A 13,483-nucleotide genomic window follows, 5' to 3' on the forward strand; every position below is an offset into this window, starting at 1 on the left:
GATCAAGTGATATGTGGGATCAGGGTATTGGACTTGATGATCAGCCATGATCATAATGAATGGCAAAGCAGGCTCAAAGGGCTGAATGGCCTCCCCCTGCTTCTATTTACTATGCATGTTTCCCATTTGTCCCAGAGATTCAAATCCCTTCAATCAGGTTTTCACTTCAGCCACTGTATCAAAATGACATCTATCGAAGTCACAAATAACATCCTTTGTGACTGTGATTATGGTAAACGATCTCTCCTTCCCGACCTGGCTGATCCCTTATCGCGGCTGGCCACACCACCTTTAACAACTTCCCACTATCATCCAGCTCGATGGGACTTCACTCACACAATTTTCCACTGTTATCCGTCCTATTCTGAACTTCTGATCATATATTCACACCATTACTAAGACCATCTATTTCCATCTCTGTAACATCACCTGACTCTGCCGTTACCTCAGTTCATCTGCTGCTGAAATTCACACTCATGTTCTCATTACCTATATTATCTCATCTCATCCCTGACTGGCCTTCCACTGCAGCGCTGAGGACCCGGGTTTGAATCCCTGCCCTGGGTCACTGTCCATGTGGAGTTTGCACATTCTCCCCGTGTCTGCGTGGGTTTCACCCCCACAACCCAAAATATGCACGTTAGGTGGATTGGCCATGCTAAATTGCCCCTTAATTTGGAAAAAAAAATAATTGGGTACTCTAAATTTATTTTAAAAAACTGCTCCCTCTCCCCATCTTCCTTTCAGATTCTCCTTACCTTTTTGACCAAGCTTTTGATGTACTTGGTGTCAAATTTTATCTGACAATGGTCCTGTTAGCCATTTTAGGACATTTGACTCTGCCAAAGACACTATATAAATGCAAGTTGTTATTATGTATCACTAAAGAGTATCTCGATTTGCAAATCCCACACACTCCCCTTGACAGCGCAACATTTATCGCTTTGCCTGTTCCTTAAGCTACATTTCTGTGCATTTTAATTATGTTTTTAATAGTTTCACTGTGCAATGATTTTATTCCAATGAAATAATATTTTCTTGACAAAGTTTAAAGAGTTAGGTCCGAAACTTATTTGCCAATGAAAAGGGATGATACTTAATGCTTTGAGTAATACGCTACTGTCCATTTTCATAGCATGTGGCAGTTTACATTAAATGCAATAATCTGCTATCATTGTCAGCAATAGTCCTTACTACTGTGTTAAAAGACTTAAATAGAAAATATATGGAATTCCTGACAGATTAAAAAGTTGAATGCCGAGGAATGGCTTCTTATTATAATGGTTTAAAGATTTTGGTCCTAATTTACACAATGACAGAAAGGTTCTACATCTTAGGCAAAAATGATGCTGGAGTCATAATTCCAGAATTCCCATCCTAACCCCTGGCACCCACTATTATCACTGGTGGGAACTGGGGGTGGGTTGTAAGGAGGCATCTGCACATGCAAAAATGCAGCTGCCTTCAAACAGATCCAATTTCCGTGAGTGGGATGTCCAAAATTTACTTGAGTAAAAGGTCTAAAGTTGTCAAGAGTTATTTGGAGAGAGATAGGAGCACTTTTTGAGGAATAAAGTGACCCTTTGGGAGAGGCTAAATGCCCTTTAGGAGAGGTCAAGTGCCCTTTGGGAGAGATCAGATGCCCATTGGGATTGTCAAAAGTAATCACGAATGTGCATATAAAGTAGCTAAACTCAGTGGACCAGTCAAGCTGTCGAGACATTTAAATCCCCAAGTCAGTTCAATTTTGGGGAGAAAAAATTAGCAATCGAAAAGAAATTAGTGCTTCTAGTTTCACTAGCTCTCTGGCGACACAAGCCGGAGTACCATTATGGATAGTTTGGGTCGAGGGGCATCGGAGCTGCATGACTGATTATACAACTCATCATTATCACAGTGGGAGGTGGCTGTAATTCACAGTTTGATTGACAGCTCCTCATAGTTATAATTTTTTGATGTGGGGCTATGAATACAACTGTTTGTTTTCACACAGGATTAAGTACTTGAAGAAAATGTTTCTTTAAATCAAAGAATTAAGCATTGGAAGGAAATGTTGGTTCTAATATTGGATTTAGTACCTGAAAAAGTGTAAATATAATGGCTGGGATTCTCCCCGAACAGGCGGGGCGGGCCGTACAGGCTCCGAGAAGTGGCGTGAAGTACTCCGGCATCGGGCCACCCAGAAGATGTGGAATCCTCCGAACCTTCAGGGGCTAGGCCGGCGCCGGCAGGGTTGGCGCCGCGCTGACTGGCGCTGAAGGGCCTCCGCCAGCCGGCGCATGTTGGCGCATGCATGGGAGCGCCAGTGTGTGCTGGCGTGATCCCAGCACATGTGCAGGGGATTCTTCCCGTGCCGACCATGGCGGACATTTCCAGCAGCCGGCACGGAGGGAAAGAGTGCACAGGCCCGCCTATGGATCAGTGGGCCCCGATCACCAGGGCACGGTGGGAGCACCCCCTGGGACCAGATCTCCCCTGCCCCCCACCGAGGACTCCGCAAGCCATCCGCAGAGCCCGGTCCCGCCGGTAAGGACCTTGTTTGATTTACGCCGGTGGGACTGGCCGAAAACGGGCAGCCACTCGGCCCATCGCGGAGCGGAGGATAGCCGGGGGGGGGGGGGGCGCCACTGCCAACGACCCCCAACCGGCGTGACGCGATTCCCGCCCCCACCGACAAAACAAGCGCTGGAGAGTCCGGCAGCCAGCGTCGGGGCGGCAGGGCGGGATTCATGCCTTTCCCCGGCGAATCTCCGGCCCGGCGGGGAGTCAGAGAATCGTGCCCATTGAATTTTTAATAAATTAGATGTTTTTGAAAAATAATTAAGTAATCAATAGACACTTAGAAATTTATTTCAACTCAACATGGCTCCTTAGGTCTGGAAATGCTGTATACTGGATGATTTGCTGTGGAGGGTTCAAGGGAAAAGGGTGGTGGGGAGGGCATGAGTTGGCAATAAGTTGGCATCGGAGCTTTAAAGATGCATAGGGAGTGGGTAGAGAGGCATAGGTTGGCATAGAGGAAATTGGAGCCATAAGTGGGTGGTGAGTAATAGGTCAGCATTGGGGTATCAGGGGTCATGGGGGCTGGGTAGAGAGGCATATGAAGACATGAACACACAAAGTAAAGAACAAAGAAAATTACAGCACAGGAACAGGCCCTTCGGCCCTCCCAGCCTGCGCCGATCCAGATCCTCTATCTAAACCTGCCTCCTATTTTCCAAGGTCTACTTCCCTCTGTAAAGAACAAAGAAAATTGAGGAGCAATTGAGGAGCAGAAGTAGGCCATTTGGCCCTTCAAGCCTTCTCCACCATTTGATAAGATTATGGCTGATCTGCTTGTGGTTCAAGTTCTACATTCTCGTTTACTCCACGAGGGAGACATGGTGGCATAATGGTTAGCACTGCTACTTCACAGTGCCAGAGACCCAGGTTCAATTCCAGCCTTGGGTGACTGTGTGGAGTTTGCACATTCTCCCAGTGCCTGTGTGGGTTTCCTCCGGGTGCTCCAGTTTCCTCCCATGGTCCAAAGATGTGCAGGTTAGATGGATTGGCCATAAAGGTACATAGGTATTAGGAGCAGAAGTTGGCAATTCAGCCCCTCGAGCCTCCTCCTCCATTCAATCAGATAATGGCAGATCTCTTCCTGGTCTCAAATCCACCTCCCTGCCTTCTCTAAATGCAATGCTAAATTGCCTCTTAGTGTCCAAAAGGTTAGGTGGGGTTGCTGGGTTACCGGGATGGGGTGGTGGTGTGGGCCAAGGCGGGGTGCTCTTACCACGGGTCAGTGCAGACTTGATGGGCCAAATGGCCTCCTTCTGCACTGTAGGGATTCTATGAACAACCTCTGATTCCCTTGCCTAAGAAAAATCTATCTGCCTCCACCATAAAAATATCCAAAAAATATAACTGAAGCATAACATCTTATGTTTGGTTCCGAATAAAGGTTAGCATTCCAACAGCCTTCTTGATTACCTGCTGTAACTGCAGATTAACGTTGTGTGGGTCATGCACGGGAACGCCTAGACCCCTCTACACCTTGGAATTTTGCAGCCGTTTTCCATAGGTTGGCATAGAGGGTATGAGGGGCCATGGTGGAGAGTGTATGGGATGGGCGGGTGAGGAGTGAGGGTTAGAAGGCTGTTTTTGGTTTCATTGTTTTGCTTTACAGCTGAGCTGAAAGTACAGAAACGCTGAGGCCGGCCTGTTAAACAGCAAGCTGGGAACCCGGCAACCCCCCGTGACTGCATCCTCTCCGTTCCCAGGGCTGCGACTGACTCCTATCAGCCCCCAATCCACCCCGGTACAAAAATCCAAAGATCCCGGACACCTTCTTCCGAGTCCCGGTTTGCGGAACTGGCGGTTTTTCCGACCGAGGAGTGAAAATCCGGCCCTGAAACATTGGATGGGATTCTCTGTTTCTCACTCAAAATTCGTGAACTTTCACAACAGAAAACCTGGCGCCATACCTGCACCGATTCTGCTACGATTTAGGGGCTAGCACTGGTGCTGCGTGGAACGGCATCGATTCCAATTAAAATTGGTCCATGATTCATCAGGTCTGTGATTGTCACTCGGGAAGCTGATAAGCTGCAGCTACACATACATATTACATAGTACACTCCCTCCAGACACTTATCCAAGCCAAAAGGATGGCACTGCTTGTGCTGGAGCACACCCATACAGCTAATGGGTCAGCTGGGGCCAGAGGGAACCTAGGTGGGTGGCCTGGATGGACATCAATGTGATCCGTGTTCATAGTGGGCTGTTAGAGGCATGTGCAGCTGCATGGTTGCCTTGCCAGCCGCGGCAATAGTGCTCCGTGCCCATCCATCCCGACCCTACAGCCCACCTCCTGGCCACCCCCTACTAATCCCCAGAAGGCCCCCGCAGCTAGCTGCACAGCTGTCGGCAAACTATGGTGATGTTGGACACTTTCTGTACACCCTCTCTCTGTCTTAGCAGCCACCATACCGGTTTCACACCTTTTAAAAGCACAATTGAACCACGCTATCGGGAACTCGGCCCATCGGAGGCGGAGAATCGTGGAGGCGCCTGAGAATACTGGATCGGGCCCGCTAATGACATGCAAGCGGTGTCTATTGTACGCATGGAGTGAAACGCATTGACGCCGTTGTCGAGGTGACGGAGAACCGCGATTTGGCGTCAAATCACCACCTGCCGCGATTTTGGTGTCGGAAGCTGTTCTCTGCCCAATCGCATTTTCCGCTTTCGACTTCGGTCAACAGAGAAACCAGCCCATTTTGTTTCAATCTTTTCTGTTGCATTGACATCTTACTGAAATCTTTTTTAAATGTTTAGAATAGTTTAAGTAGCACATTATCAATTCAAATAATCTCAGAGCTTTCACGGGATAAGGGCAAATGCGATAGTGAGCTGATTTTGTCTTTTTAATGGGAGAACATAATTGCAACCACATTGTCTACATATCTGATTCACTGAATACTGAAAAGATCCAGGCAGCACTTAATGTATTTAAAATTATGCCGCGGGATACTATTGTTTGAATGCTTTAGCTGAAATCTGCTGCTTTCTCAGACATGTTGGTTCAAATACCATGTGATTTCTTAAAAAGGTGATTGGGTGAATTTCAGACAGGTTGCTCAAAGTAATGGTGCAGTAATTCAGCCTGCAGTGTGAATGCTGTAGTTAATAATGTGTTTTATTGCAATGTCAGTGAAATGCGGAGGGGAAGGGTTGGAAGACTGGAATACGTGACCATCCCAAATACTCAATAGGAATCAATGACAGCAACGTGTTCCATAGCAGAATGGCTTTCATTCTAAACTTGGCTCATGTAGAATCGATGAGCCTGCCTTTGATATATTTATAAACTGCATCTTGTGTTATCAGCTGGTAGCAGCCGCTGCCGTCATTCAGATTGCCACCTGCTAATGCTGTTTGGTAAAAATGGTATTGAAAAAAACCTATTCCCTGAGTATAATGAATGTCTTTTCAGCCAATCACTACTCCCATTTTAGTCCAAATCTAAAATCCAGCCACGGGCACAGAGACTGTTCATTGCAAAGATCAACCAATTTCAATTTAATAGTAAAAGAGTTCTCCGTTGTAGTCTGTAATCTATTCAGAAGCTCCAGTCTGTTCCTGGTGTCAAGCTGTTACAACAAGGCAGAAGCCTGTTCAAATTGTGACCATTTGCGAGAGAAATTTACATTAAAGCTTTTATGACCATGTCAGAATTCAGAACAGCATTTAATGTTATATTATTATTTTAGTTCATTCAGCAATACAAATGAATTAAGAGATGTTTGATGATTTTGTGCTTCCATATTATTCAATTGTGAAAATTATATTGTTTGCACATCTTAAAGGGTGTCCTTAATGCAATTGGAGAGGAAATGCAATAATCAAAGGGCAACAATGTGATTTTATGTATTGCGTTTTTTTTGATTTAAAGAAATGTTAGCCTTGTTAAAAAAAGGCATGCTTCTTTCAGACAGAACTTTAAACATTACTCTTACCAAGGAACCTAACCGTCCTGCGCACCAATGGATTGATGTAGCAACAATCTCCGGTTATTATGGTCTTCTCACGATTTCCAAACTCCTTAGTAGCTGATTGAAGGAAAAATACAGCCACTTCGCCCACGATCATCTTTTGAACAATAAAGAAATGATTGCATTTTAAAATGAGCAGAGTGAAATATGGACATTGTAAACACACATGTACTGCCACCGATTACAGATTGTTTTGGTTAACATGGAACTGAATCTTCTTTCAGACTTACTGGGGAATTTTGGCAAGGCTGAAAGATTCATTGCTGTTTGTACCCAAATCACAAAGCAACGAATCAGAGAATCTTTGTTTATGGCTAATACAGTGGCACACAGCTATGTTTAGTAAATACATGATATATATGTAAATATATATTAGGCACGATTTCACGGAAACATTTCTAAGTGTGATTGGCGGGGTGTTTCTCAAGGGCCGTGTTGGCGAGATTGCAGCCCGTATTCTCTCTCGCAATGAAAGCCAACATACCATTTATCTTCTTTACTACCTGCTGAACCTGCATGCTTACCTTCAGCGACTGGTGCACAAGGACACCCAGGTCCTGCTGCATACTCCCCCTCTCCCAATTTACAGCCATTCAGGTCATAATCTGTCTTCTTGTTTTTGCTTCCAAAGTGAATAACCTCACAAAGTGCATGACCCAGTCATTGAGGAGCATTGCTGACGGTTTCAACACCATTGGGCAGACAATGGGGAGCCATCAGGACATGCAGAGCCAGAAGACTCAAAGGCCTCTGGAGAGCACTCCAGCTGCTCGTCCATTCCATGGAGACCCACAGGTCCTATGGGTACCATCAGGGAGGAGGAAGCCCTGGTGGTCAACCTAGGACCTGCCAACAAGAAGGCAATGGTGGTCTCCAGTCTCGATGGGCCGACTGATCCCCTTCTGCACTGTTGGGATTCTATGGATTCTATTAACCTAACCAGCTGTAATTTTAAATCACCATCATTCACCGGCAAAGATTTTCTCGCATAAATTTCTGCAAACTTAAAGATTCAAAGGGGTACCCTGAACTGGATTTTCAAGTTTTAAACCCTTAGCCAACTGTTCCTAACCTCGATCTCTTACACTGCTGTCACCTAGATGAGCAAATCCAACAAGCAAACTGCACAATTGTTTGAAGTTCTTTAACCTTGTCTTTTCTCAGCCCCATCTTTAAAAATTGAACCAGCACTGACAAATGCTCCAAATTGTGCCACTTAACAGTGAAGCAACAAAATGTACAACCTAATGGTGCACAATATCCATTGCTATTGTGTGTCCAATTGAATAGTGGCAATTACCAAGCAGCGAAATGAAAATAGGACTGTAAATGAGAAAGGTTAAGCTGTAGCACATTTTAAAGTGAATCTGTAACGGAAGAGCATCTTCGCCCAATTGTTCAAATGCATTTTCTGCTAGAAGTTTCGTCTAGCAAAGTTTGACTGTTCACAACCTACTTCTGCATCTAATTGTGCAAAATCATTTATAGTAAGTTATTGTGACCTGCATCTCCAAACTCCACCTTTGGAACACAATTCTTACTGGATTGTCTGGGATTACCCTGGATGGGCAGTTGCTCTCCCTGGTGCTGCTGCTGGTGTCAACCTGTGAAAAACGTCCATGTGTTATGAAAAACAAAATAATTTTTAAGGGATTTATATTTGTATTGGTGAACATTATAAATAAGGTGTAATTTTATGTGTGTTTAATTTAAAATGTCTGTGCCTGGAAGGGTAAAATCTATAGTTATAGTCATGTTGATCAAAGGTGTTTGTTTGTATGGGGGTTGGTTAAGTTCCAACTGTGTTCTATTGTGCTTAGAGAGGGCTATGGCATGAAGAATAAATATGCATGTGGATGTTGCTCAGCAACAAGGCCTTGTAAAGTGGAGAAGCATTTAAGTTTTAGTTTTAGCTGAATTTGAGGGCGGTTGGAGACAGGGAAATTGGGGAGTGGACAGCTCTCAACTTTATCAGGAGAAGCGGGACAGGCAAGGGAGTTGCAACGGTGCAGGTTTCTTAAGGAACAAGATGTGATCCAGATAACCCAGGGAATTGGGAGAGACAGGACTTTCACAGCACCTGAAGTTAAGAGAACAAAGATTAGGGGCTGGATTCTCCATTTCAAGGACTATATCCCCACGCCGTCATGAAAACTATGGTCTTTTAAGACAGAAAAACTGGTGTCAAAAGGCCACAGGTTCACAGCCTTGCAGGGGTCTCGCAGGCAGCTGTCGTGGAGCTTCCAGCTCCAGCTGCCGTTACCTGCACTTCGGGGCCAGAGGCCGTGCAAGCGCACGACGGCGGCCTCCAGTGACCGCACCGTGCTCCACGGCGGACTTAGACTGCGGACCTGGACTGTGGAAATAGTGTCCCCGATCGGCTGCTCGCCCGATCCGGACCGCCCACACAATAAAGCTCCAGTCCTGAATGAGTTTCCCCCCCTGCCCTCCGATCGACCATCCCCCGACTGTGGCGGCCCCAGACTGAGTCCTCAGCCGCCACGTGGGTATCACAGACGGTGGGACTTTGAGTGGTCCACGCCATCGGGAATTTGCCGGTTGGGGGCGGAAAATAGCGGGGCGGGCCTCAGGCAATGGCCTCAGGTGGTGGATAAGAAGTGGGTCGTAATCCCTGATTTCATGTGGGAAGCTGGATCCTCCGCCCCATCACCGAACGCGATTTTGGTGTCGGGGTGCGTAGAATCCAGGCCCAGGTTTCATCAGGAGAATTCAAGGAAAAGTAAACAAAGTGTTCAGAGCTAAAGAGACAATTGCAGTAACTATATTTAAAGTGGTACAGCAGACTTCAAAGGTAGATTTCAAAAAATTTGTTCATAGGCATCACAGGCTGTTCCAGTATTTATTGCCCATCCTAATTGCCCTGGGGGGGGGGGGGGGGCAGTTAATGTCACATGTAGGCCAGACCACATAAGGACAACAGATTATCTTCATTTCTCTGAAGGACATTAGTGAACCAGATGGGTTTTTACAACAATTGACAATGGTTTCATGGTTATCATTAGACTTTTTTAACTCCAGATTTTTTTTATTGATTTCAAATTTCACCATCTGCAGTGGCGGGATTTGAACCTGGGTCCCCAGAGCATTACTCTGGGTCTCTGGTTTGCAAGTCTCGCGACAAAATCGCTATGCCATTGCCTCCCATATGAAGTGTTTGATGTCATTTTAATACAGTCTAGGAATCAAGAGTTAAATCAATTGTGAACAGTTTGCACATAAGTCATGAAAAGGCAATCCTAAAGGAGTAGGTGTAAAATCCTGGACTGGATTCACTGTTGAAAGTAATGCTTTATTTTAAAGTAAGAAGTCTTACAACACCAGGTGAGGCTGAGGAAGGAGCTGCCCTCCGAAAGCTAGTGATTTGAAACAAAGTTGTTGGACTTTAACCTGGTGTTGTCAGGCTTCTTACTGTGCCCACCCCAGTCCTACGCCGGCATCTCCACATCTTATTTAAAAGTGTAATTTGTAAATTATGGACTGGATTTCCGATTGCAAACTACTAAGAAATTCCTCTCATTATTATTAGAAAAGATTGCAAAGTGTGTTTTTGGGAGCGGAGTTTAGAACATAGAACATAGAACATTACAGCGCAGTACAGGCCCTTCGGCGATGTTGCGCCGTCCTGTGAAACCCCTCTAAAGTCCCTCTACACTATTCCCTTATCGTCCATATGCCTATCCAATGACCATTTGAATGCGTTTAGTGTTGGCGAGTCCACTACTGTTGCAGGCAGGGCATTCCACGCCCTTACTACTCTCTGAGTAAAGAATCTACCTCTGACATCTGTCCTATATCTATCTCCCTCAATTTAAAGCTATGTCCCCTCGTGCTGGACATCACCATCCGAGGAAAAAGGCTCTCAATGTTCACCCTATCTAATCCTCTGATCATCTTGTATGCCTCAATTAAGTCACCTCTTAACCTTCTTCTCTCTAACAAAAACAGCCTCAAGTCCTTCAGCCTTTCCTCATATGATCTTCCCTCCATACCAGGCAACATCCTTGTAAATCTCCTCTGTACCCTTTCCAATGCTTCCACATCCTTCCTATAATGTGGCAACCAGAACTGCACGCAATACTCCAAATGCGGCCGCACCAGAGTTTTGTATAACTGCAACATGACCTCATGGCTCCGAAACTCAATTCCTCTACCAATAAAAGCTAACACACCGTACGCCTTCTTAACAACCCTCTCAACCTGGGTGGCAACTTTCAGGGATCTATGGACATGGACACCGGGATCTCTCTGCTCGTCCACACTACCAAGAATCTTACCATTAGCACAGTACTCTGTCTCCCTGTTATTCCTTCCAAAATGAATCACCTCACACTTTTCTGCATTAACCTCCATTTGCCACCTGTCAGCCCAGCTCTGCAGCTTATTTATGTCCCTCTGAAACTTGTAACATCCTTCTGCACTGTCCACAACTCCACCGACTTTAGTGTCATCTGCAAATTTACTCACCCATCTTTCTACGCCCTCCTCCAGGTCATTTATAAAAATGACAAACAGTAGCGGCCCCAAAACAGATCCTTGTGGTACACCACTAGTAACTGGAGACCGGTCAGAACATTTCCCATCAACCACCACCTTTTGTCTTCTATCAGCTAGCCAATTTCTGATCCAAACTGCTAAAGCACCCTGAATCCCATGCCTCCGTATTTTCTGCAATAGCCTACCGTGGGGAACCTTATCAAACGCTTTACTGAAATCCATATACACCACATCAACTGCTTTACCCTCATCCACCTGTTTGGTCACCTTCCCAAAGCACTCAATGAGGTTTGTGAGGTACGACCTACCCTTCACAAAACCATGTTGACTATCTCTAATCAAATTATTCCTTTCCAGATGATTATACATCCTATCTTTTATAAACCTTTCCAAGACTTTGCCCACAACAGAAGTAAGGCTCACTGGTCTATAGTTACCGGGGTTATCTCTACTCCCCTTCTTGAATAAGGGGACAACATTTGCTATCCTCCAGTCTTCTGGCACTATTCCTGTAGACAAAGATGACTTAAAGATCAAAGTCAAAGGCTCAGCAATCTCCTCCCTAGCTTCCCAGATAATCCTAGGATAAATCCCATCCGGCCCAGGGGACTTATCTATTTTCACACTTTCCAGAATCGCTAACACCTCCTTCAAGCCCTTCTAGTCTAGTAGCCTGTATCTCAGTATTCTCCTCGACAGCTTTGTCTTTTTCCTGTGTGAATACAGACGAAAAATACTCATTTAGCATCTCTCCTATCTCCTCGGACTCCACGCACAACTTCCCACTACTGTCCTTGACTGGCCCTACTCTTACTTTAGTCATTCTTTTATTCCTGACATATCTATAGAAAGCTTTAGGCATATCCTTGATCCTACCTGCCAAAGACTTCTCATGTCCTCGCTTGGCTCTTTTTAGCTCTCTCTTTAGAGCCTTCCTAGCTAACTTGTAACTCTCAAGCGCCCTAACTGAACCATCACGTCTCATCTTTATATAAGCCTCCTTCTTCCTCTTGACAAGTGTTTCAACTGCTTTAGTAACCCATGGTTCCCTCGCTCGACCACTTCCTCCCTACCTAACAGGTACATACTTATCAAGGACACACAGTAGCTGTTCCTTGAACATGCTCCACATTTCCATTGTGTCCATCCCCTGCAGTTTTCCTCTCCAGCCGATGCATCCTAAGTCTTGCCTCATCGCATCATAATTGCCTTTCCCCCAGCTATAACTCTTGCCCTGCGGTGTATACCTATCCCTTTCCATCGCTAAAGTAAACGTAATCGAATTGTGGTCACTATCACCAAAGTGCTCACCTACCTCCAAATCTAACACCTGCCCTGGTTCATTACCCAGTACCAAATCCAATACGGCCTCGCCTCTTGTTGGCCTATCTACATACTGCATCAGGAAACCCTCCTGCACACTTTGGACAAAAACGGACCCATCTAAAGTACTCGAATTATAGTGTTTCCAGTCAATATTTGGAAAGTTAAAGTCCCCCATAACAACTACCCTGTTACTTTTGTCCTAACCAGAATCAGCTTTGCAATCGTTTCCTCTACATCTCTGGAACTTTTCGGAGGCCTATAGAAAAGCCCTAAAAGGGTGACCTCTCCTTTCCTGTTTCTTAACTCAGCCCATACTACCTCAGTATTCGAGTCCTCATCAAATGTCCTCTCAGCCACCGTAATATTGTCCTTGACTAACAATGCCACCCCTCCCCCTCTCTTACCACCTTCCCTGAGCTTACGGAAATATCTAAACCCCGGCACCTGCAACAACCATTCCTCGCCCTGCTCTATCCATGTCTCTGAAATGGCCACAACATCGAAGTCCCAGGTACTAACCCATGCCGCAAGCTCACCCACCTTATTCCGGATGCTCCTGGCATTGAAGTAGATGTACTTTAAACGACCTTCCTTCCTGCCGGTACACTCCTGCAACTTTGAAACCTTACTCCTGACCTCACTACTCTCATCTTCTTGTGTACTGGAGCTACAATTCAGGTTCCCAATCCCCTGCTGAACTAGTTTAAAACCCTCCCGAAGAGCATTAGCCAACCTCCCCCCCCCCCCCCCCCCCCCCCCCCCCCAGGATATTAGTACCCCTCTTTAGAAACTCTCATCTCATGGAATCTCTACAGTGCAGAAGGAGATCATTTGGCCCATTGAGTCTGCACCAATCCACTCCACCCTATACCCATAATCCCTTAATTTAACCTGTACATCCCTGGATACTAAGGGTCAATTTAGCATGGTCAATCCACCTAACCTGCACACCTTTGGACTGTAGGACGAAACCGGAGCACCCAAAGGAAATCCATGCAGACATGGGGAGATTGTACAAACTTCACACAGACAGTGACCCAAGACCAAATTGAACCCAGGTCCCTGGTACTGTGAGACAGCAGTGTTAACCACTGTGTCACCGTACT

The 13,483-nt window shown here is 45.6% G+C and overlaps 1 protein-coding gene across 4 annotated transcripts in view; it reads right to left on the reverse strand.

Annotated features, from left to right (window-relative positions):
- LOC119964442 (phospholipid phosphatase-related protein type 5-like) overlaps window positions 1–13,483 on the reverse strand; it is a 178,407-nt gene that overhangs the window by 94,275 nt on the left and 70,649 nt on the right. For all 4 annotated transcript variants that reach the window (XR_005460302.1, XR_005460301.1, XM_038793922.1 and 1 more), the window contains exon 2: window positions 6,501–6,633. Coding sequence is in view for 2 of the 4 variants with exons in the window: in XM_038793922.1 (XP_038649850.1) it covers window positions 6,501–6,633 (133 nt within the window). In the remaining 2 variants the exon portion in view is untranslated. The remainder of the gene's footprint in view (window positions 1–6,500; window positions 6,634–13,483) is intronic.

The sequence above is a fragment of the Scyliorhinus canicula genome, chromosome 4 (genome assembly GCF_902713615.1).
Source record: "Scyliorhinus canicula chromosome 4, sScyCan1.1, whole genome shotgun sequence".
NCBI classification, from domain to species: Eukaryota; Metazoa; Chordata; class Chondrichthyes; order Carcharhiniformes; family Scyliorhinidae; genus Scyliorhinus; species Scyliorhinus canicula.